This window comes from Myxocyprinus asiaticus, chromosome 11 (genome assembly GCF_019703515.2).
Source record: "Myxocyprinus asiaticus isolate MX2 ecotype Aquarium Trade chromosome 11, UBuf_Myxa_2, whole genome shotgun sequence".
Taxonomy (NCBI): domain Eukaryota; kingdom Metazoa; phylum Chordata; class Actinopteri; order Cypriniformes; family Catostomidae; genus Myxocyprinus; species Myxocyprinus asiaticus.
The window spans coordinates 34,129,319-34,154,311 of record NC_059354.1 but is presented as its reverse complement, the minus strand read 5'-3'; the positions used below and the strand labels follow the sequence as shown (position 1 = coordinate 34,154,311).

The 24,993-nt window shown below is 37.3% G+C and overlaps 1 protein-coding gene across 3 annotated transcripts in view; it reads right to left on the bottom strand.

Moving 5' to 3' along the window:
* The window catches only part of LOC127447962 (vang-like protein 1), a 58,376-nt gene extending 37,590 nt beyond the window's left edge, over positions 1-20,786 (bottom strand). Inside the window, exons 1-3 of one of the 3 annotated variants that reach the window (XM_051710228.1) lie at positions 20,660-20,775; positions 11,241-11,282; positions 9,563-9,780 (exon numbers count right to left, since the gene is read on the bottom strand). In XM_051710228.1, coding sequence (XP_051566188.1) covers positions 9,563-9,633 — 71 coding nt within the window. In that variant the 5' untranslated portion in view covers positions 9,634-9,780; positions 11,241-11,282; positions 20,660-20,775. Of the gene's footprint in view, positions 1-9,562; positions 9,781-11,240; positions 11,283-14,436; positions 14,574-20,659 lie in introns of all 3 variants that reach the window. The other 2 variants (XM_051710229.1, XM_051710227.1) reach the window with 2 other exon arrangements.
* Between the last annotated feature and the right edge of the window lie 4,207 nt (positions 20,787-24,993).

The following is a 24,993-nucleotide window of genomic DNA, read 5'->3' as shown; positions in this document are numbered from 1 at the left end:
CTTGGCAATAAAGCTCATTCTGATTCTGATTCTGATTAATTAACCAACAGTTAAAGGGATAGTTCACCCAAAAATGAAAATTCTCTCATCATTTACTCACCCTCATGATATCCCAAGTGTGTATGACTTTCTTTCCTCACCAGGACACATTTGAAGAAAAATATAAAAATATCTCAGCTCATTATGACCTTAAAATGCAAGTGGATGGTGATCTGACTTTTGAAGCTCCAAAAATCACAGATAGTCAGCATGAACATCATCCATATGACTCCATATGTTAAATGAATGTCTTCTAAAATAACACGATCACTTTTGGTTCAAAAAAAGGTAAACATTTTGGTACATTTTAACTATAATCCAATGCTTCCGGTAAGCTTCATGAGAGGGTGGAGTTCACGCAGTGATCATTCGTGCTGCCATGTTACGGATGTAATCTCACGTTCTCCTGTCAGAGACATCCAGGATGAGCACAAAAATGCACCATTTTGAGTAAAGAAAGAGATAAATAGAGATCTAAACAAAAACCACTGGAGCTACTGTACAACATTCCTCCTACTCACTTGTAAACAGCGCTGCTCTTCCATGTGTGTCGCACGTGCCTCAGATCTCGCGTGTCTCACGTGCCAACGCGTCTGCATCACACGCGCATACCAATGCTGACCAGAAGCGATTATTTAGAGTTAAAAATGTACTTAAATATTGATCTTTTTCACACAAAAAGCGATCGTATCCCTTTAGAAGACATTAATTTAACAGCTGGAATGTATGGATGATGTTTATGCTGACTATCTGTGATGTTTGGAGCTTTAAAAGTTGAATCACCATCTACAGAGCTGAGATATTTTTATATTTTTCTTCAAATGTGTTCTGGTGAAGAAAGAAAGTCATACACACCTGGAATATCATGACGATGAGTAAATGATGAGAGAATTTTGGGTGAGCTATCCCTTTAAGGGCATAATTAGTGATAGTTTATAGATCAGCCCATGTGGGTTCAAACTTGCAACCTTTTAATTACCAGACCACATCTTTAACCACTAGACCACACCATAGTCTTTTGTGTGTCTCTCTTCTTTCCTCTTCTAAAAATTATTTAAATCATACATATTTACTTAGCTTTTGACCATGTGAAATGGTTTGTTACTGAATTCCCAATGAAATATAAAAACAAAATCTATATATGTAGTGTACACATACAGTACATTTTTATCCTAATTCAATCAATTAATTAATAAATAGATTTCTCAACAGTGCAGGCACACATAATTATGTGTGTATGTCCGTATTCTAAATACCTTGCAGGGAGCATAGGATTGTAATTAGACATTGTGAAAACTGGGTGTTGATGTTGATGGGTTTCAAGATGGGAAAGGCAGTACGATACCCTGAGGCTAAACACTGAGGTGTTCACACCAATGTTCTCTCTAATTTTTGTTCTTGCTGAGCAAAACCTATTTCTATTGGGCAGAACATTCGGCCACGAGAGCAAAAACCCTCAAAGTACCAGACAGACTTGAGCAATGTTTTCTGTGCCATTTTTAACAAAGATATTCTATGGAAATAAACAACAAACATATAATGCAGAACAGTTAATTTCTTAGAAGCCAATCTCAGTCCTGTTCTAGGATGCGGCCATTGTTTCGTGAATGAATCAGCACTGCATATTTCCACACTAGGCATTATAAAAGTTGTGTTCAGCTTCGTTTTAGTGGAAATAAGTAGTTAAAGTTAGTTGTAGCCTCTGAGCTAAAGAACATGCTAGGCATGCGAATGGTGCAAGTTCTGACTCTTAAGACACAGAGCAGACAAAGTGGTGTGTGAAAAATACAGTGAAAATGTTTTAATTATTATTTTTTATTTAACTTTCAGAGAAAACAGGCGATGAGGGAGAATAGGCCTACATACACATATTCATCCAGAAATGCACATAAAAGTACACACTGACCAATAAAAAATCTTAAAATAAAGGAATGAGGGATGTAAAAGTAAGTTTGACAGCCAAACCAAGAGAAAGAGGAAATATATTGGTGGCTTTCTCAGTGAAGCCACTTATATTCTCTTCTTTCAATCTGGAATTCCAGAGGTCTGTTTGGGCATTTCACTGGAGTTGTTATCGGAAACCTAACAGTAGTGGAGCTCAATAAATAACTTCCTAATTACAGTGGGCGGGGTCAGCACCGTCCAATAGCATTAAAGAATATCATAATGTGTTGACAAGGAGAGCTTCGAGAGCATGTGAAATCTTTGGCTCAGATTGCAACACCAAAATCCAGAATCCAAACCAAAAGAATGAAAAGTTTCATAAGCATAAGCGATCATATACTTACACAGGTGCACAGAATCTGAAACAAATGTGTATAAAAGAGGACAGACAAAACACGAAATTGCAATCACAGCAAGAGACTATTTAGTAACTTGAGAAATGGAGACCAAATGGCCGCTAACGTCATCAGAGTCATGCCAAACAAATGTCCAAAAACTTGTGCTCTTCTGGGGAGATAGAGAGAGAGGATATTTTATCAGCTCAAAGACACATCTTACACCTCACCACATTTCTCTGTACACATTTTGGATCAGACGTTAAACTGAAAGACACCAGATCTGGTGAAAATCTAATGAGCTTGACCCATGTTAAAGGTGCAGTATGTAAGATTCAGAAACCCTTGTTATTAATGACACCTGTGGCCATTAAGTGAACTGCAGCCAGCTAACTGTTGCTCGTGCTAGTGTACGCGCACACACTCAATAGGGATGCGAGTGAGGGAGCATCAGCAAAAACAATGACGTAACGTACAAAGAGACTGAACGTGATCTATCAGCATCATGCAGACAGATGAGGTAGCTTAATTTTTTTTCGATTAACAATTTTTATTGATTCACATATATGTAACTCATAGGACAAAACATATATACATAGAATCAAACTTAACACCAACTATTACCCCTCTCAATCCCACCCTAACCCCAACAACATAACAGTGGTCCCAAATGACATAGACACACACATGCACAAAAAATAAATATATAAATAAATAAATAACAGATAAACACAACAACAATAATCACACATCCACACATGACAAATACCCGCCCCATTTCTCCACGAACACTTTATACCTCCCCGTTCCTCTGAATGTAATTTCCTCAAAGGCCGCCACCCTTCCCATCTCTGAGCACCACTCCTGAAAAGAGGGCACTCCAGCCAACCTCCAGCCCCTCAAAATGATCTGCCTGGCAATCATGACACTGGTTAAGACCCAACTCTTTATGTGTCTACTTTCATATCAATGACCACCCCATCACCCAAAATACAGAGTCTGGGGCAGAATGATACCTGAATGCCTAACACATCGCACACCAGACTCTGCACATTTAACCAAAACTTTTGAATTTCAACACACCCCCAAAAGACATGGGTTATATCTCCGTCCGCTGATTGGCATCGCCAGCAGGTGGGTGTCTTTAAGACCAAGCTTATACAATTTAGAGGGGGTCCAATAGAACCGATGTAAAATCTTGAATTGTATAAGGCGCACCCTTGCATCTCTAGATGCAGTTTTTATGTTTTAATTTTAACATAGTTAGATTTAACTTCTCTGGTTAGATTGGCAGAAAGGCTTTGCAATGGCAAAATAGGGGCAATAACTTCTTGTTCAATGCAGAACCAGGGAGGGGCTCTCTCAGGTGGAAGCGACCAATGAGCCAAATGTCTGAGACTGAACGCATAATAATAAAACAAAATCTTGGGTAGGCCTAGCCCACCTTTGTCAATCGGCCTATGTAGCTTACTAAAATGTAATCTGGGGCATTTGCCACTCCAAATAAAAGACTTCGCTATGCTCTCAAATTGCTTGAAATAAGAGAGGGGGACATCTACTGGGAGAGACTGTAGCAGTTAGTTAAATTTTGGAATACAGTTCATTTTAATAACATTAACCTTCCCAATCATCGATAAATGTAATGAAGCCCATCTGTCTACATCGCTCGAAATCCTTTTTATTAAAGGGTCAAAATTAACTCTAACTAAATCAGACAAATTTGTTGGGAATAAAATATCCAAATACTTAATGCCCTGTTTGGGCCACTGGAAGGGGCCTGGCTGGAAGGCCGTTACTGGACAGTATGCTGTCAGAGCCATAGCTTCGGATTTAGACCAGTTGACTTTGTATCCTGAGAATTTGGAAAAGGAATGAATAATTCTGTGGAGGCAAGGCATAGATTTAATAGCATCAGAGATGAATAATAAAATATCATCTGCTTAAAGCAGAAGCTTATGCGCCATGCCTCCAGCCACCACCCCTGGAAAATTATCCTCCTTTCTTATCGTGGCTGCTAATGGTTCCAGGGCAAGACAGAACAATAATGGGGAAAGAGGGCAACCTTGCTGGGTGCCCCTATTCAGAGTAAAATAATCTGAAATTAATCCATTTGTTTGTACCGCCGCTACCGGGTGTCTATAAAGTAACTTGATCCAACCAATAAACGTAATCCTGAACCCATACATTTCCAAAATCTTACAAAGATAATCCCATTCTACCATATCAAACACATTTTCGGCATCAAATGAGATGGCAGCGACTGGAGTCTGATCATTCGCCACTGACCACTTGATATTGATGAAATGTCTTATGTTATCAGAAGAGCTATGACCCCGAATAAACCCCACCTGATCTATATGTATAAGAGATGTCATAACGTTACACAATCGGTTAGCCCAAATTTTTGCCAAAATTTTTACATCTAGCTGGATCAGGGAAATTGGACAGTAACTCTTACACTCACTTGGATCTTTGTCTTTTTTAAGAATCAGACTGATCCAGGCTTGTGTCATGGTTGGCGGAAGCTTTCCATTCTTTAATGATTCTGAATAAACTTCTAACAAAAGTGGAGCCAATTCTGTAGCATTAGATCTACAAAATTCAGCAGCAAAGCCATCTGGCCCCGAAGCCTTGTCAGTAGGTAAGGACTTAATTACCTCGTCAAGCTCCTCCAAGGTTATCTCAGAATCAAGAGAGTTTTTTTGCTCAATCGTCAGTTTAGGGAGTTCTAATGGTTCCACAAATTTCTATATCTTCATCAGTAGACGAAGACGTGGAACTATAGAGATCAAGATAGAATTCTTTAAAAGCATTATTAATATCAATGGCTGAGGTAAACTTTCACCACCAGCAGATTTCACTGAAGGAATGGTACAAAAAGACTCTCTCTGCTTTATATACTGTCTCTAGCCAAAAGCTTCCCTGCTTTGTCCCCTGACTCAAAATATGAGGTCTTGTCCTGAATAACCAAAACTCCACTTTCCGCGACAAAATAGTATTATATCTGTATTTCAAACGGGTCAATTCTCTGAGGCCATTAGATGACATTCGGCGCTTCAGCTCTGCCTCGACACTTTTAATATTCCCTTCCAACTCCACTAGTTCTCGTGCTTTGGATTTTTTGGTGAAAGAGGCATACTCTATGATCCGACCCCTAAGAACAGCTTTAAGTGCCTCCCAAGCCACGCCCACAGAGGATACTGAGGACCAGTTGGTCACCATATAGACATTGATTTCAGCCTTTAGCATTTGTTGGAAATCTGGATTTTGCAAAGGGGATACATTAAAGTGCCAACTATATGATTTCTTTTTCTCCGTATGTGGCAACACCACCAAGCTCACCAGGGCGTGATCTGAGACTAAAATGTTTCCAATTGAGCAATCGACAACAGATGAAATGAGGGACTTAGATATTAAAAAAAAATCTATTCTGGAATACATTTTATGGACTGATGAAAAAAATGTATAGTCCCTACCAGATGGGTTCAAAAGTCTCCAAATATCTGTAAGACCAAGATTTGTACACATCCTGTGAAGCGTCAATGTTGCTCTAGGGGGCTTGCACACTTTTGCTTCACTGTGATCAAGGACTGAGTCCATCAAAAGATTAAAGTCTCCTCCCAATATTATATCATGAGGTCTGCCAGTGGCTTGCAACATCCTTTCAAGATCCATAAAAAAGCCCTAATCATCAGCATTAAGTGCGTAAATATTAGCCAAAATCAACATTTACCCCTGAATTTCTGCTAGAACAACAATGACTCTTCCTGATTTATCTTTAATCTGTTTGAGACATTTAATTTGTAGATGTTTATTTATCAATATAATGAACCCCCTGCTCTTACTTGAGCCAGCACTAAAAAAACATGTCCCCATATCTTCCCAAATTTTTCAGCTTCCTGTGGAAAAGATGTGTTTCTTGAAGAAACACTATATCATATTTCTTATGTTTAAGAAAAGAAATAACCTTCCTTCTTTTTATGGGGTGCCCCAACCCATTCACATTCCACGTGGAGAAAGATATCCCACTCATATTAACATCTGACATTTGATATAATAGAAAAAATAAATTTTGTGTCAAAAACAAGATTACAAAGACCACAAAACAAAACAAACAGAAAAAAGAAAAACGTGCGCATTAACCCCGTGCACGACAGCGCCAACCGGCGTTCAGTCCCTCTAAACTCAGAAGGTCCATGCACGCATACGAGAGCCCCCGCGACAACTTTGCCATCGGATTGCTCAAGTCCGGTATACAGTTTTTGTGAGGCAAAAGTACATAACAGAAAATAATTTGTAAAACAGACCCCAGCCAACAGGTAGAATAAACAGAAAGAATGTGTAGATTCATTCACAGAACTGTCTTGAAGGTTTTGTTCCTCCACAAAACAAATTCCAGCTGATATAAAGCCGTTCAGTTTCCTCAGACAGACAAACAAGTGTTTCAAGTGTTCAGTGAACCAGCTGTTATGAGTGCAGCAGATGACGAAATCATTCCAATGTCCCGCGAAATTACTCCACAAAAACAAACTCCAGCCAACAGGAGGTATAAGTACAAAGAACAAACAGATTCATCCACAACACTGTCCCGAAGTAGTGTTATTCCACAAAACATGTTCCAGCAGCTAGGCGGAACCAGCACAAAAAGAAACAAAATAGACATCCCGGTTCCTCAGATGATCAAGAGTCAAATTCACTCGGAGGCCACATAAAAAAAAAATACATCAGGACTTACTCAGTGCATCAGCTTTATAAAAGACATCCTTTGTGTGGGCATGTGGATATTTTGCGGTCATCTATAGTGTCCATTCTCAATCTGGCCGGGAACTTCAGTGTAAAAGTGATCGTCCTACAATGCAAAAGTTTCTTGAAGGAAGTGTCATTCCAAAAAACAAACTCCAGCTGCTAGGCGGAGCCAACGCAGAAAGAAACAAAAATGGCGCCCAGCTTCCTTAGACGGTTGAGCCACTGAACAGTGAGTCAGTCCACTCTCATAAGTAACATGCAATGGTTTACTCACCCCTAGTTTCTATAAAGGATAGTGCTTTTTTGGGGCATAAATATACTTTGCGGCCGTCTTTGGTGTCTATTCTCAGTTTGGCCGGAAACATCAGTGCAAAAGCTATCTTCCGTTGATGTAAGAATTTCTTACATTCAATGAACCGATCGCGTTTCTCTCTTGATGAATTCGCAAAGTCCGGGAACAAGAAAATATTGTGATTCTTCCAAGAAAGCTTTCCTTTGCTCCTCGCCTGGTGCAATACGAGATCTTTATCGGATGATCTCAGAAATTTGGCCAGAATTGATCGGGGCATTTCTCCCTCAGCAGATCTGTGAGCCAGAACTCTTTGAGCTCGCTCGATTTCCAGTTTATGGCCTGTTATGTCGAGCAGACTCGGGAAGAGCTCGTCTAGGAATTTCACCATATCACTGCCCTCTTCATGCTCAGGAATTCTGACAATTCATATATTGTTCCTTCGATTCCTATTTTCAAGATTTTCCAATTTTTCCAAAATGTTTTCCAAGTCTGTTTTTGATGCGGGCGGATTAGCGGATAATTCCCTTTCCAATGACTCCAGAAAATCAATTCTTTTCTCAACACCTGCGACTCCTGTGAGCAACTCAGAGAATTTTGTTTCCATCGCCGTAATAGATCGACGTATTACAGCGAGATCCTCCAAGTCAGCAACAACCTTCGTCAGCATCACCGAGATGTTGGAGAGTTGACGCTGAATATCTTCTCCCGTCGCGCTTTCCAACTCGAGTCCCCGGCTCGCAGGCCCATCAGAGGTTTCAGCTAGAGCACGTAAGTGTCTTTTAATATCTCCAGAGTCTGAGGATTTTTACTTCTTTGCCATGTTTACCTCAAAGAGAAAATATGTAACTGGGTGTATCGAATCTCACCGGATTAAACATGAAAATAATTAAAAATGAGCAAAGTGCACAGAGCTAGTCGCTCACATGTCTGCTTTTCGCATGGCATCACGTGACCAACTCCGATGAGGTAGCTTAATTAAAATTACACAGTTATGATTGTTTTACTACAAACTTTGAGACTAAACTAAAACTGCTTATCAGCTAACATAGCATACTGATACACACATACAGCCAGATACCACTGAACTATGCCAGACAGTTTACTGTTGCACTGCACTGTTATGTTGCACTGTTGTATATTTTGTATGTCATATGTTGTACTAGGATCAAGAAACTAGCTTATTGGCTTACATTTATCCTGTATACCTGACTTTTAGTATAAAGATAAGATAGTTGAAATTATTTGAAAGTTACAAAGCAAGGTAGCTTGTAATTCATCAGCGTTAGCAGGCAAGATCAAGTTATCTAAAATTACACAGATCAATCCTTATGGCACTATATTTCATATGCTTTGCAGTTATGTAATCTTACCTTTCCAATAAGAAGAACGCCAATTCAGGGTCAGTTTTGATCCCCAAAACCAAACAAAAGTCCCTCCAGGAATCAAATGCCCTGCCGATGTTTACTTTAGTTTTCACTCGACCACGATCACGTTCCCACTTAGCCAGATGGGATTCAGTAGAAGGCTCTCGGGAGCGCACATAAACGTCACATCTTTTAGAGTTTCCTGGCAAAACCGACCCACTCCCTTCGCATGAAAATCAGTCTACAGGCTTTAATAGGCAACCTAGGAAGTCCGGGAAGGGCTAATTTTTTAAGTTGCGTTACAAGCCGTTCACACATTGGCAAAAAAAAAGGCAAATATTACATGAAAATTGTTACATACTGCACCTTTAATGAGACTGTCATGTTAAAGAAATGTTCCGGGTTCAATATAAGTTAAGATCTATTGACAGCTTCTGTGGCATGCTGTTGATTACCACAGAAAAACAATTTTACTCAACCCTCATTTTGTTAAAGCAAACACTAAATATGTTTATAGTAATGTACTTACAATGCTATAGGTTACCACAGAAAAATATTTTTTAGCTTAACTTTAACCGGGAACATTCTTTTAATGAATAATGACACTGATTAACTTTTCAAGTAAGAATTAGTAACCATTAGAGGCAATTTCTCAATTAATTAATAATCCCATCACTAATGAGCAAAATAATAATTTCACAGACAAATTAATTTAATAACATTAATATATTTAAACTTCTAAATAAATGCAGAGTTGTTTCATTAGGTTAATATTAATTTTCAGAATGGATAAAATTCTGTTCTCAGAGTAATATGAGAGAGAAAGAGAGAGAGTCCTTTACCTCTGTTTGTTTGATCCCCGTGATCTGTTGGAGTGGTGGGAATAACCAGAGTGGATGGACTCCGTGTCCATAGCAATGCCGTCCGTCCTGTGATTGATTTAATGCCGAGGAGGGAGGAATGTAGAGATGGTAAAAGTGCAGACGATAATCAGGAAATACATGAAGATGTGTGAGATGAAAGCATCAATTCTGGGGCCTTTAAGTTATCAAGCATTAACCTAAGGAGAAAGAAAGAGTAATGTCAGTTAGTAAAAATAACTGCAATATCCTACATAAAGTCAACGTATAAAGTTAGCTTTAGATTTCTTAAATCACACTTACTGCATGATAGCATCCCTAAAAAAAATTAAAAAAAAGAAAGAAATTTAACGTTAAATACATCTAAAGCAAATTTCTTCCAGAATTCACAGTTGTTGGTCTCTAAGCAATGCAACTAAAGCCCAACCCCACAGGCCACATTTGGAAAGCCTCTTTCCATTCTCTCACATGTAAAAATAAGCAATCCCAGAATGAACTCTATATACAAAAGAAACAAAGAAAAAAGCATTATAAATCAAGCATGAAAGTAAGCACAGTAAGCTCCCTTTGATTACCAAAGACATACTAAATAAAACAGAAACAAGGGTTCACTGCAGCAATGCTTAGAAAACTGAAACACGCTGATGGCATCAAAGTGTTCAACCCATTCAACCAGTTTCTCTATCCCAGTGGTATACTCAATCTTAGCCAGTTCAAGACTCAAGCTGACAAATACCAGTAATTCATTACTACTCCACCCTCATACTACAAATTCTCCAGTTGCCTTCTTACTCAAACTGACAGAGATGGGGTAGTTATTTTTTCTGTTGTGTGGGAGTTTTTTCCTAAGCTAGCTAGCTTTTAGCTACTGACTGTTGAATGACATTGCAGAGTGCTACACCTAGCACACTTATGGAGAAGTTCTTCATCATTCATCGTTCAGAGGTAAAAAGCAGTTTGAAACAGCTGAGCTATACATGGCCATAATATGTGCCGATTACACTCTGTTATTATAATTTATGATGACACCGATACTACTGCAAATATGGGTGTACAGAAAGTGTGAAAGGGCAGAATACAGACAAAAGAATGATTATTTCGGTAGCATATGGCACACGAGTGAAGTAGCATATCAAACAACATACAGAGTGAATGGGCACTTTAGAGTTTTTGAGTAGATTTTATTCCTTTTGTACACTAATTAAGCAAAAAAAAAAACTGCATGACATGGTCTTGAAAAATGTCTCTACACAAACGATTGTAAAGATTTGCACAAGCTCGCAAATGACTCTGCACAGCGGTGTGTTCATGGTGACTGATTTTAAATGTATGAGCAGGAATGAGCTGTCGGCCTCAAAGTAGGTGTAGCTCCAGGTCACACAGATGATGTGGACCAATGGCAGTAGGTTGTTTAGCAGCCGGAAAGAAGTTTTCCTAAAAGTTTTCTTTGGCGAACTGTTACGAACCACCGAAACAAATTGAAAAAAAAAACAACTTCTTTTTAAACAGATTTTTGTTCTAAATGACGAAGCAAGGGGAGTCATAGTAATGTAATTTCAACACCACTGATGGCACGAAATGGAATTGAAAAATAAACAAAACAAAAATTCCAGCAGGTTTATCAAACACACAAAAACAGATAGTCCTGCCTCAAACTCACCATTGGTTGAGCCAGTGTTGCACTGCCAGGCTGGTCGGGATGCTTAAACAAAAAGAGCAATGTTTTAAAAGTGCCACAGTGTTTACATTTTTTAATGATAAAAATGTACACAATTTAGCTTGAAAGAACTATTCTGGAGAATACATAAGACTTTGAACCTCAAGAAAGAGGCTTACAGTCAACGGGTTGTGTGCCAAGGCTCCATAATAAAATACTTTTTCAGGATATGCCATGCATTGATTTATCCGCTCGTAAATTACTAATCTGAAGAGAAACATATTCTCTAGTGCCACCTGTCATCTCAAAGGAAGCAACCAACACACATCAACACACTCACAAAGCTCCCCCAACCCCCTGCCCCCCCCACCCCCCCATGATGGAATAATATTCTGCAAACATATTCTCTTTTACCCATCACACACGTTTTAGGGACTGCATTTATTTTGTGCATTCATAAACTCTCCAGTAGGGTGTTTATAATGATTAGAATTAGTAAGGTTAAGTGATTCATATTTTATCATAAATTACAAACCCGAACCCAAGGTCTTACTTGAAAAACTGAACCGAGTCCGGCGGACCTCTAATGTGAACCGCTCTGAGAGCGCTGACAACAGCGCATTCGCGCGTGTACCCAGAACAACATGTTATTCCTCCAGTGGTTATTGGAGCTTTCCTAACAGGGAGGGCAAACACAACCCCTCCCCCCGGACATCCGGAGCAACGCGCAATTGCGTGGTTTGTGTGGTGGTTTAAACCACTACTGAATATCATAATATTCTTCATCAGCTGTAAGTGAACTTGCCAAGATAGCACTGACCACATTCAATTCTTCATTTCTCTTATCAAGGAGAGAAATCTGACCTGGACATGCACACATAGCATTCCTCTGGGATTACATCACAAATGCACACACAAAAACACACACAGATGCACAAAGAATTCCTCTGAAGTTACTCCATGTACACTCATAAGCACACTCACAGAAAGTGTATCAACACTGTAAAGACTAATAGAAATCTCAAATTATAAAAAAAAATAGTTTACTCAACTTAATCTTACATTTTCACCATTCTTTCTAGTTTTAATTAAGTTGCTGTTACTCTCTAAATCATAAAGTTGTCATTAATAAAAACATTTAAGTGGTTCTAGTTAAACATTACATGAAATGTCACATTTTGGAGTCATAACTCAAATACTTAAGTTCTTTCAACTCTGGCTTCGAGTACTACTAACTCAAAATTACCAAGTACAAAATTGCGGCTGTGTGCAATACCCATAAACCCTCGCACTTGAATAAATTACGTTTGTTTGGTCAAAACAAGGGAACTTATGTAGTAAAATAATAGTTTTTTTTATTTAAAAATGTATTTAGTTTTAATTCTTATGACTATTGCTGTTGTTTTGTTGTAGCTGGTTGATAATTGAGATTTTTGTAAAGTCACCATGAGAGTGATTTGTGTTACCTCTGGTGAAGTTGAAGCCTGTTAAGTTCAAACCGGTTTTCTTTACTCAATTGTACTTTACAAAAGTGCAGAATTATGTGCACTAAGAAGTCCTGAGTAGAATCCAGTGTGCAATATGGCTGACTTAGAGTCTAGTCATAAATTCCCTTGTACTGTAAAAGTAAAACGTTATAACTTATAAATTTAAATAATTAAATCAAAACAACAATACTTTAATCATAGATGAGTTAAGCTGACTTGTAACTAGTTAACGTTACTTAAAAAAGTACATTCTCCCCTTACATGGTTCATATGAGGGGCATTTTTTACCTTTACAAAGGTAATTTTTTAAAATGCCTTACAAAATGACTCTGTCTTCCTTTTATGTCAAATACTTTCATTTAAACAATTACATTTTAAAATGGCATGTTTCAATGATTACAAAATTGCATGACCTCTGCATTGCATTATGTGCATTGTTACTAAAACACACTTTTTTTTCTCATTCACATATTTCCAAATATTTTGGCTATTAAACTAACATAGACTACAAAACTAATGCGTAGATGACAGCATTTATTCAGATTTGGAATAAGTAACTTGTAAAAAAAATTTGCAACTCCATGCCAGTTTAATAAAACAATGCAAAATAAACATTTAACAAAGAACATATCAGAGATATGATTCAAACAGTGGTAAATGTTCTGTAAAATTATTATGGTATCATTAGTCATGTTTTATTTAACATCAAGGCTATTTAACATCTACATATATTATTTTTTTTTAATATTATTTTTAATTACATTGTAGCCTTTGGTAATTTTAGTGCGAGAGCACGGCACCAAACTGATGCAGAGTGTGAGAAGCGGAGTGCCCGTCTGTGATCGTTTATGGCATGAGCATCCGCCAACTGACACGGCAACATCTGCACAACTGACAGCACGAAACAAATAATGTCCAGCGAAATGAAAATAAAGATCGCAATATATGTATTTGGAACTATATCTGATTGCAGTGGAATTTTTTTATTTGTTTGTTTTTTTGCCCAGAGCCCCCGTTAATTTCCGACCCTGGATGGAACTAGATGGAGCTGAGAAATGTAACGGGTGTTTAAGTGTCTCTCTTAACAATGCATCTGGTACATTACACAAATCATTTTTGCTATTTCTGCCTTTATTGCAAATATGCCTCGTTATTTATGACTCATGAAGGAGCGCCAAGATATGAAAGGTGGCAAAAACTACAGATCGACGTCACACGCTTGCAATGTTAACAGCTTTTTGATTATAAACAGAAACTATATAGTATTATCACGTCGCTTGCTTATGGAGACGCGGTATAATGTAATTTGCATGTTGAATTAAGAGGTTTAGAAAGGTTTATACATCTGTAACATCTTAAGTTCAGTAACTACGTGACAAAGCGCTTCCTCGCTGCGCGCGCTTACACTTATGACACTGTTGACAGTTGCACGAGAGAGAAAGGGACAGACAGAGTGAATTTACTCATGCACCTTTTGGAATTACAGTTTGTCATATATGGAAAGGCGGGCCAAATCAAAGGTCATCACGGGCCAACTTTGGCCTGTGGCCCTGGTTTGGGCATCTCTGGTCTACAGCAACTGAAAGAAAAAAATGCCTGAATTCTGTATAAAATCTTCTTCTATTATTGGAATACAGAGGGTTAACAAAAGAATAGAAAGGATTAGTAAAAAGAATTCATCATTCAGAGTTAAAATAGTTTTCTAATCTTACCAGGCCTTTCTTTGTTGACTTTAGTTAGTGCTTCAGGAGTTCAGATAAAGGATCAGACAGGAGAGCTGAACAGCAGGTATGTTCATGTTGTTTCCCCACAAATCATGGGCCTATTCTTTGTGTCTCTGTCTTTATTTCTAATAAAAAAATAAATAAATTGAGTGAGAGAGAGTCAGAGTCAGAGTTGAAGTCTTGAACCTTGATCTTGTGGTCTTATAACGTGGCCTTGGTCTGGCCCTAATTAGTCAGTGTCTTGGTCTGGGTTTCAAAATGTGAAGTCTTGGTCTGGATCTGGGTCTCAGCTAAAGGTATCAGACAGTCCATTTCCAAAAAAACTAAAAGTGATAATAACCTCAACCACAGTTTGGCATGGTATCTTCACCATTACAGTGAGTTCACAAGAAATTCTCTAAGCCTCTGAACGTCTACTTAGGCAATGTACAAACTGGCTCACAGTTTGAAGTTAATGCTGCCACAAATTCAGTATTATTTCAAGTCATTAAAATGGACAGGCTGGTTCTGGGTCTTGGTGTAAATCTGGGGCTCAAGTCTTGGTCTGAGTCTTAAGGGGTCGGGTATTTTTCTGGGTTTTGGAGGGTCTGGTTTTGCGTCCAAGTCTGGAAAATGTACATCATCATCCTATGTAATGATATACCCCATAATACTAACGAATAATGTACAGTCAGCCAGTCATTATCGCAAAATAAACCCCAACTGGGTCATTGAGATCCCTCTCTTTCAGTATCAACCTGAAGGTGTTTATTTTATGATAATGATAATACATTATTGTACAATATTCTGATTGTTCCACAGCAAATAAATAAATAGACATGAGATACTGATTGTAATTTTGACATTGACAAAATTATTTTATGATGAAGGAAGAAAGAGACTGCAGACCAGATTTGAATGATCTGGATAAATGACACTGATTGTTGCAATCATTGGTAAATCTCCTCAATGACAATCATTTTATAGGGTTCACACTTTTTCTTACAGCTGTAATCATAGAATTAATCTTTTGTGTCATTAACAACTAACACGTATCATTTACTTTCTTCTGCGGAACCAATACAAAGGTTTTTTATTGATGTATGATGTGTTTATGTCCATACAATGCAAGTCTATGGGGTCCAAAACATCACGATCACGATTTGAAGCTCTACACTTCCTCATGCTTAATGCATGTACAGAGCGCGTGTACAGCGAGTGCACATAAACATATGTCAAGTGCGGAGAAGTTTAATTAAGCTCCAATCACACCACAGAGACTGCAGATATTACAATTTATAATGGAAAAAGGAGTTACATTTGTGTCTGTTATTACCCAAAACTGACCATATCGCTTTGATTAAACCACTTGAGTCCTATGGATTACCTTTATGCTGCCTTTATGTCCTTTTTGAAGATTGGAAGTATCGTATTTGCATTGTATGGACATAAACACATTATAAATATATGATTTTTTTTGTGTGTGTGTGTGTTCAGCAGAAGATAGAAAGTCATATAAGTTTGAGATGGCATAAAGGTGAGTAAATTATGAGAGATTATCATTTTTGGATGAACTATTCCTTTAATGCGATGGTGAATGCAGTAACATACAGTGAAGTATTTTAACATGAACATGGACAAAGCAGTTCGAGCATACAGTTGCAATGTAGTGCTAACTAGAGAAAGAGAGTCCCTGTAGGCTTGTACATTTAGCCATCAAAACTCAGATTTTCACAGCCATTACACCCACAGAGCTAAGACACATGAATACACACATCATTTGACTGAGAAGCCCATTCAGCCAGTGAAGCCTTTAACATATGTTCAAAGCGCTGAGTAATGTGTATCATATACACACATGTAGAAACACATGCACGCACACACACACACAAGACTTTCACATGTGCCTAGAGGCAGTCATGCCTGATCAAACACAGAACAATGGCATGTCTTCACCTACTAAACAGGAATACAGGACAGGCAGAAAGACAGACAGAAACAGAGAGCAAAGAATGAGACTGGAGGGGGAGGGACAGCGAGAGTCAGTGAGTTGTTTTTTTTTTTTTTTTCTCAGAATGAGAAGCCGCAACTGACACATAAAAGCAAGCACAAACATACACACTCACACATAAAACTGTCTAATAAATTTAGTCCATACAGACTTCAACATTGCTCTATAGTGGGCTGAAATTTAATGCCTTTCAATTTTTGTCAATAACAAATATTATGGTTTTACAATATTATATTTTACAATGTTAAAAAATATACACTACCCTGCCAGTTTTTCCCCACCAAGTGCCAATCTTGAATTTTGTAAAATCAAGTATCAAAACATTATAAAGCCGTTATTATCATCTACTAATAGTGGTTTAATCAGACATGTTTTTCATTTAAAAAACATTAATATTGGCCAGTACCAATATGGTCACCATCCCTATATTTTGCAACGGTAATAAACAGTTTATATTCATTATTGCCATTTTTGCTAATCTGCAAAAATTATTATTGTACACTGTTCAAAAATTTACACAATGGTTGGAGCTGTGGTGCAAAGTTATACTCCAAATACACTGAGCCATGGTGTTCATGTGGGTTATGCAGGTTCGATTCTGGCCTGCGACTTCTCCAGATCCCATTCCCCATTTATCTCCTTAATAATTTCCTGTCACTCTCCACTATTATAATTACAAATCTATAAAAAACCTTTCACAATTATCACATTTCTTCCTCCTCTGTCATGAACTCAACACACACAGGCTCTTTTCCAAGAGTTTTACAAGCATTGCTATAAAGTAGTTAACATCATGAATATGTAAATATTATTCTTGTGTGTGTATACTGTGAAAGAGAAAAGGACAGTGAGAGAGACAGCAAGAGATGAGAAGTCACAGAAGAGAAGTTACAGAGCCTCACTCTCTTTAATCTGGGTGTTGAGGCCTGATGGAAATTAAATAATTGTGTCGGAAACTGTGGCAGCTCTATATATAGCCGGCACAGTCCAGGCCTGTGCAGAACGTTATGCCACACACTCTCTCCAGCTGTGAGCTTAGTCTGTCTCCAAGGAACAGAGGTGGAGAAATCACACACACACACACACACACACACACACACACACACACACACACACACGTTGGTGCGACTATCCTTATGAGGACTCTCTATAGACATAATTATTTTTATACTGTTCGAACTATAGATTATATCTCCTAACCCTACCCCTAAACCTAACCCTCACAAAAAACTTTCTGCATTTTTACATTTTCAAAAAAACATTGTTTAGTATGTTTATTTTTTTTAGCTATTTGAATTATGGGGACACTAGAAATGTCCTCATAAACCACATTTATAGCATAATACCCTTGTAATTACCAGTTTGTAACCTAAACAAATGTCCTCGTAAACCACCCAAACCCACCCACACACCCACACACCCACACACACACACACACACAAACACACACACAAACACACACACACTAGCTGTCTATAGAATCGTCTACAGAAGAGTATGATTTTACAGTGTACTCCTTGTTTCCTCGGTCCAGGGGAATATGCAGGAGGATTTTCATTCATACACCGTAAAAATGTATTTATTTATTTTCAGATAACCTAAAAATGTGCCTCATGTGGTAACAAGTCAAAAATTTTCAATTAAATTAAAAACTAAATCAACTTGATACGGTTACACAAAAAAAAAATAATTTAAAAACATTTTATGGGTTAGATCAGATAAAGTAAAAATAGACCCTTGAGGTAACAATTGTAGCTTACAACTTGTGTGTGTGTGTGTGTGTGTGTGTGTGTGTGTGTGTGTGTGTGTGTGTTCCTAATGCTCATTTGAGTGCATACTCTTCTACACTCCACCCCTGACAAATGTTAGTATATGGACAGTTGGTTACATTGTTTCTCTTGCCATGCAATACAACATTATGCTCTGTATCTGAAAAACTGTACACAACACCTATTTTATTATGTATTCATCTTGAACAGCACATGTAAGCGCACATGTTTTGTGCATTGACCATGTTTAATCTAAACTCAACAAAATAGGACTGAAACATGAACACTTCGTACTCCGAGGAAATGAATCATTTAACATTTTTATGATAAAAGAGAAGAAAAAAATTCCAGAAACCAGATATGCATGTAGTGAACAAAATGTGTGTAAGAAAAGAAAGATAGGCTACTTTATAAATACATCACAGGAACCAAAAAAATGTTTTTTTATTTATTTATTTTTTTATTTTTTATTTTAGTGCATATGAGCGTGAAACTTTTTGGTATACATAATTTATGTGCTGTCAGATATAAACTGAAAAAGCCTTTGTGAGAGTGTGTAGTTTTCTGTTATGCAAAAGACAACATGTCTGCCTCACAAGAAAGATGGCCTCATTGCTTATTTCTGGAGATTTAAGAGTGGGAAAAAAAAAAGCAATAACACAATTCAGCAGATAAGACAACACATAGCAGATGCTCTGTATATCTGTATGCTAAGTTAATACTAGCACAATACTAACTCAAGTTCAATTGCTTTTTATTTCACAATTCTTTATTACCTCCAGAAAAGCACTGCATCTTTCAGATGACTCTGAGAGTACAACTGCATTATCTAGCTTCCTACAGAGCCATGAAGCACCAGGAAGTTCAGAGATGGGAATTTACATCATATGTGAGCAGCGTGATTCTCTATATACTGGACGAAGTCTCACCCATGTTGTGTGAATCAAGTGAAGGAACTTGTTTTAGTAAACTGTAGCTGATTTGACTTAAAGGCAGTTTAGGATGCCAGTCTCTGCAGAAAGTTCTGTATGTCCGTGCCCAATAAAATGAATCAACTTACTTTTGGATAGATGCTCTTCTTCAAACTTTAATATCAACATGATAACAAGCATACTGTATACTGTTTTATTCCACGCTTGTCAGTTAAGTCAGAGAATCACTCATAATGGTAAACTCAGCTAAAGATATGCCCAGGTATATGTTTACTGAATGAATGAGAGGGATTAAAACAAGTGCCTCAATAACATAAGGACTGTTGACCTCCAAGTAGTCTACCCTCTTTAAAACCATCAAGATTAAGGTTAGAGGCTAAATTGTGTGCTGCCCCCTCCAAAGCCCACCCTTTTTCGCTACAGCTGTATATGAACCGAATAAATGAATCAAAAAGGAGAAGAGTAAAAGATAGTCAGTTCACCTTCTCCATGCACCAACGCTCAAACTAACGCAATGTGATAAATGCACAATTATTTATCATCCCCGACTAGCTGGTCGGTGTTTCCATGCAGACCACGTACTCAAAACAAAAATGATCCGCTTTAGTTCTGACGCTGAACACACCCTTTTCTCTTGCAATAATGCAAGAAAAGCCACTCAACCAAAGATCGGTACGTGTTGAAGGAAACCAACGCGAACCGCAAGAGGTTATAAATCTAGCATATCTCATGGGCGTAATGGATAGAGACGGGAAGTCCGATTCATTTGAACAAATCGGTTCATTCGAGCGCTTCGTTTTAAAGAATCTTTCAAAGATGATTCGCTAAGCTATTCGTTTGAGTAAAAAAAAAAAACAAACAAACAAAAAAAAAATCCTTTGCGAATCGGTTCGACCAAATCATTAAAAAAAAGAACCGGTTCAAAACGCACGATTCGTTCATCTAGAAGAGGTTCCACTATGGATACACCGCCCAAGTCAATGGAATGCCAACCATGTGCTTTAAAGAGGCGCATCACTGTCTCTCGTAGCTACATCCAATAAACAAATCAACAAATAAATAAACAAGCGTTGAACACAAACACTCTACGTGGGAGCATCCAGTAGATTTGTTTTTTTTTTGTTTTGTTTTTTTTTGGAGCCTGAATAAAACGAGATTGATGATCTATAATAAGGTGTCAGCTCAAATGAACAAAATCAGTATATCGGAGTAAATTACAGCAGATGTATCTAAATGTAGCGCTATTAGTGTGCAATTTTACTGTGCATACAATGGATTAATCTTTGACTTCTCGTCAGGCGGCAGCATCAAGAATGATAGGTTTAAAATGGAATCCTGTCATTAAGCACCATAAAACATGACCAGTGGTTGAAAATCTGTTTTACATACAGCAGCAGGGACAGTTTGGCTTTAACAGCATTCATCCCGGTGTCTTTTAATGCCAAATGTAACCATTACTTGTTTTGATCAATTAAGTGAGCACAAAAGAATAACAGACAATAGGTATAGCAGAAACTTACCTTGCCGCAACGCCAGCATCTTCCAACACAGTGATACCCTGATCAACGTATCGTATCCAGATTTACCTTCTTTCAAGCATTGCAACCAATCTGACAGCAGTAATGATAGTATCCTTCACAGGCGGAGCACACAGAGACGATGCACTTTGGGCAGAGGAGGTGGAGGGACCGAGTCTGAATCCATGGTGTTGCGCTAGGGGGAGTTCTCGCCTCTAATTAGAGGTACACTGTTACAAAATGCAACCTCATGCATGTCCTCATTGATAACCATTGGCATGCATGATCCTCAGCCACATTTTCCTAGAGGAATTGACTTAGAAATAGCTATAATATCCAGCTCCAGATAGAGGATCAGCTTGTACATAACTCTTGAAAAAAAAAAAAAAAAAAAAAAGACAAAAAAAAAAAAAAAGAAAAAAAGGTTACTAAATGTTCAATATAGCTTCTGTAATCTATCTAACTATCTATCTATCTATCTATCTATCTATCTATCTGTTTTATACTAATAAGGAAAATATGATGTCCGTATCTTGTTTCTGAATTATAAATATACATCTGTCTCTCTTTCTCTCTGTCCTTTAATATCTCAATGTCTCTAGTATTTGCTGACTTATTGATTGCATCCTGCTATCATACCCCATAAAACTGATGAAGCGAGAGAGAGAGAGAGAGAGAGAGAGAGAGAGAGAGAGAGAGAGAGAGAGAGAGAGAGAGGGAGATTGTTACCATTAAATCTCAGTCCCTCCCCCACACATTTCCTCTACTGTTCCTGCCATGTAAAGCTTTCTATTCAGTGTTCATTCTCAGTGGCCAACAAAACACAGGCCTTTAGGCTGAGTATTCGGCCACTGTCATTACAAAGCAAAGGTTCTCACTTATTTCTCATATTCTGTACAAAATTCCCTGCTATCCGTGATTTGCACTTACATGAGAATAGAAAGTATAGACTACATTCTTATCTGCTGCAGAATATTCCCACACACATACTGTATATTTTGGTACATTGCCATATAATTATGTCAAGACATTTTTATTGATGTTTTAAGACCACCAGTTGAGGAGTCACTCATTGGTGATGACAGGATTGAGGCCAGAAACATTACATAGGGAGATCATGAGGAGTGGTGTGGCATAGAGGTTAAAAGCTCAGGTTGGGTAATCCCTTGCAAAGAGCGAGCCTCACTATTAGGCCTAGAGGACAGCACTTAACCCCAGGTTGCTTCAGGGAGGTTGTCCCTCTAATGTTGCTTTGGATATACAGTATGTGTTGGATAAATATTTACTTACTATGCTAAAAAAAAATAAAAAATTATATATTTTTTTTAAAAAAACTACTAACAACATTAAGTAGTGATGGGTTGACTTTGGATACTGAGAAACATTTTTAGAGTCCCATACAGTCCTATAAAGCCATTCTCTCTAACAACTACGGCATTTGCCACATCCTTGATCTTTTCACATTACTGTGATGACCTTTTTACTGTAATCAATCTTCACAAAATATGTTGTCACGGTCGATATGTTGCAAATTAATTAGGACAGTTATATTATGTATTATTTTCATGAGATGCTTTGACCATAACAGTAAAAAGTCTTTAACTTTATAGTTGGGCCCTCTAGTGTCCATTTTTAGCAGTGGGTTCTTTGTGGCTCAAAATGCATCGAAGGAAACATGTTTTAAATGTTAAATGTGGTCCTCAAGAATCTTTGATTATATATTTCACTTGTGCACAAAACCATGATTTATAAAGGTAATGATTTTTCAACGGAACAACTCTTATTAGAAAGGCTGTTAATGAAACATCTTTTGAAAACAACACTCTGCACCTTAGGTTTGCCTACAAATTCAAAGCATTTGGAGTGCAGTGAAGTAAATTCAAAAATTGAATACTCCAAATATTTGGAGGCGATTTTATGAGTAAGGTAATCAGGTGTTCCCTGTAGTAATTAAGGGTGGGGTCTAAATTATTATTTTTTTAAGATTAATTGTGAAGGCTATAGTCTTCATCTGTCATAGGCGTTTGGTATGTAGTCTACATATGAACGAGGAAAAGGGGCTGTACGGATTTCTTTAAAAAAAAAAAATAATAATAATAATAATAATAATAATAATATATTTTAGAAAATGAAGAAACTTGATGCACCCTCCTACACTGAACCTGATTGGACTCGTTTTCAAGTCGCTGCTACCGCTCCTCATTGACCAATAGGGGGCGGCAAATACTTTTTTTTTTTATTATTGTTATTTTTACGGTGATTAGTGAAGAAAAGAGAGAGCGAGTTGAAAACTGTTTTCTCTAAAAGCAATTTAAAGCTTGTTTCATGTTGGTTAAGGAGCTAATATTTCTCTGTGAACAAAGAGTTCACAGAGACCCTACATGTTGGAAAGTGAAAAAAAACTGTTCACCACAAATTTGGAAAGTAGGGGAGACAGGGGCTATTCGTCACACTTTTTACTCTATGGACTAAATTGCTGTATGTTAAAGTTTCTGTATTGACACAAACCTTGAAGTCTTGAAAAAGAAAAGAAAAGAAAAGAAAAGAAAAGAAAAGAAAAGAAAAGAAAAGCTATGAAACATTTCCATCGGTATTGACCAAGAAAAAGCAGTTAGTCTAATTTAATATAACACACGTGCTTTGTGACAACATCATACTCAGTGTCAATTGTTAGCCTATACAAATTATCTTGAGAACTATCTCTTACATAAAAAGAATAAAAGAAATATAAAATTAAACAAATAAGTAGTGGTTTTGTCCACTAAGTGGCACTCGTGAACACACAAAGTTTAGAATGATGCGTGGACCATGCGGCTTGTGCAGTCAAGCTGGAGACGAGATGCAGGAGTGCCAGCATGATATGCAGCTCTGTCCGTCACAGTGGACTTGATTGTAAAGAAATAATCAGAGACTGGATAAAGATTGTTTTATACGGTTATGTTTTATATATATATATATATATATATATATATATATATATATATATATATATATATATATATATATATATATATATATATATATATTTGTAATACATCATGTTACATCATAAAAAAATTATGATAGACCTTTTCTCCGCAATTTTTTTCTTTTTTTTTTTGACAAAAAAAAAATAATAATCAAAAAAAATAATAAATTAATAATATATATATATTTTACAACATGTAAAATGTTTTGCTTGAAAAGTGTTATTGTGCTTTAGTCTTTATTAAACTCTCACAGATCCATGCAATGAAAAAATCTTAATAAAAAAACCTAAGCATATTTTGTATGGGGTGAACTGCTGGTGTCTTTAGCCAGTTGTGACATAAAATGTGCAAAGCTTGATTTTTAAGCATATTTTGTTGTAGGCTGAAATTTGTGTGACATTAAGCAAGCTGTGAAATTAAATGTGCATTTTTTCCCCCAGCCAAAATCAAAGGTGTTGTTGTAATAAAATTCAGTTTGTCACCTACTGTTATACGTAGTTTTTATTTTTATTTTTTATTTTTTACCATTTTTAATAAAGATGGGTAGGCTTGTTATTTAATTGCTTAAATAGAATCGTTGTAATTCTGCTTAGATCGTTAAAATATTGTAAATGCCAGCTATTTTATCTAATGTAATGAGATTAATTTATTTTTATGTAGTCTGTGGCTGTAAAGTAACTTATAGAGTCACTGTATAGCGACTTTCATATGTGTGAAAATAGCTAATATTTCCTTTTTGAAGCACTTAAACATCATCAAAGCATATAGTATTTTAAATGGTAATTTCAAAAGTTGTAGAACTGCAAGCCTATTGCATGAATGCATCAACAAATGCATGCAGCAGCTATGTCAGTCAGTGTGTCACGATGAAAATCGGATCATTGTATGTCTGACGCGTGCACAGATGGTCTGGGAGTGCGCGTGCAGCCGGGTCGCATTGTTCTGAGCGTGACACTTTCTATGCGCGAGCTAATGAGAACAGACTGACTCTCGTTCCTCTGTCCCTCATCCGTCCGTTTCCATCTGTCTCCAAATAATTTGAGCACTCTGACGGGTTGATACGAGACCGTGATGTGAAGCGATAGATAGATAGATAGATAGATAGATAGATAGATAGATAGATAGATAGATAGATAGAGTTGTTTGATGAGAAAACCTTGCTGTTTTGTTTTGTTTTGCAGAAAGGAAAGATTGTCTCTTTGCATTAAGGGTCGACGTGTAATCTGGCTACCTGAGCTGAGGGCTAATGTATTCGACCCTTCTCTGTGACATACAGGGAGACATATGGCATTACAGCGGGACTGAGAGTAATTCATTACATAATCTTCTAACGAGGCCTGCTCACTTCTAACATTAGAGACTGCGGAG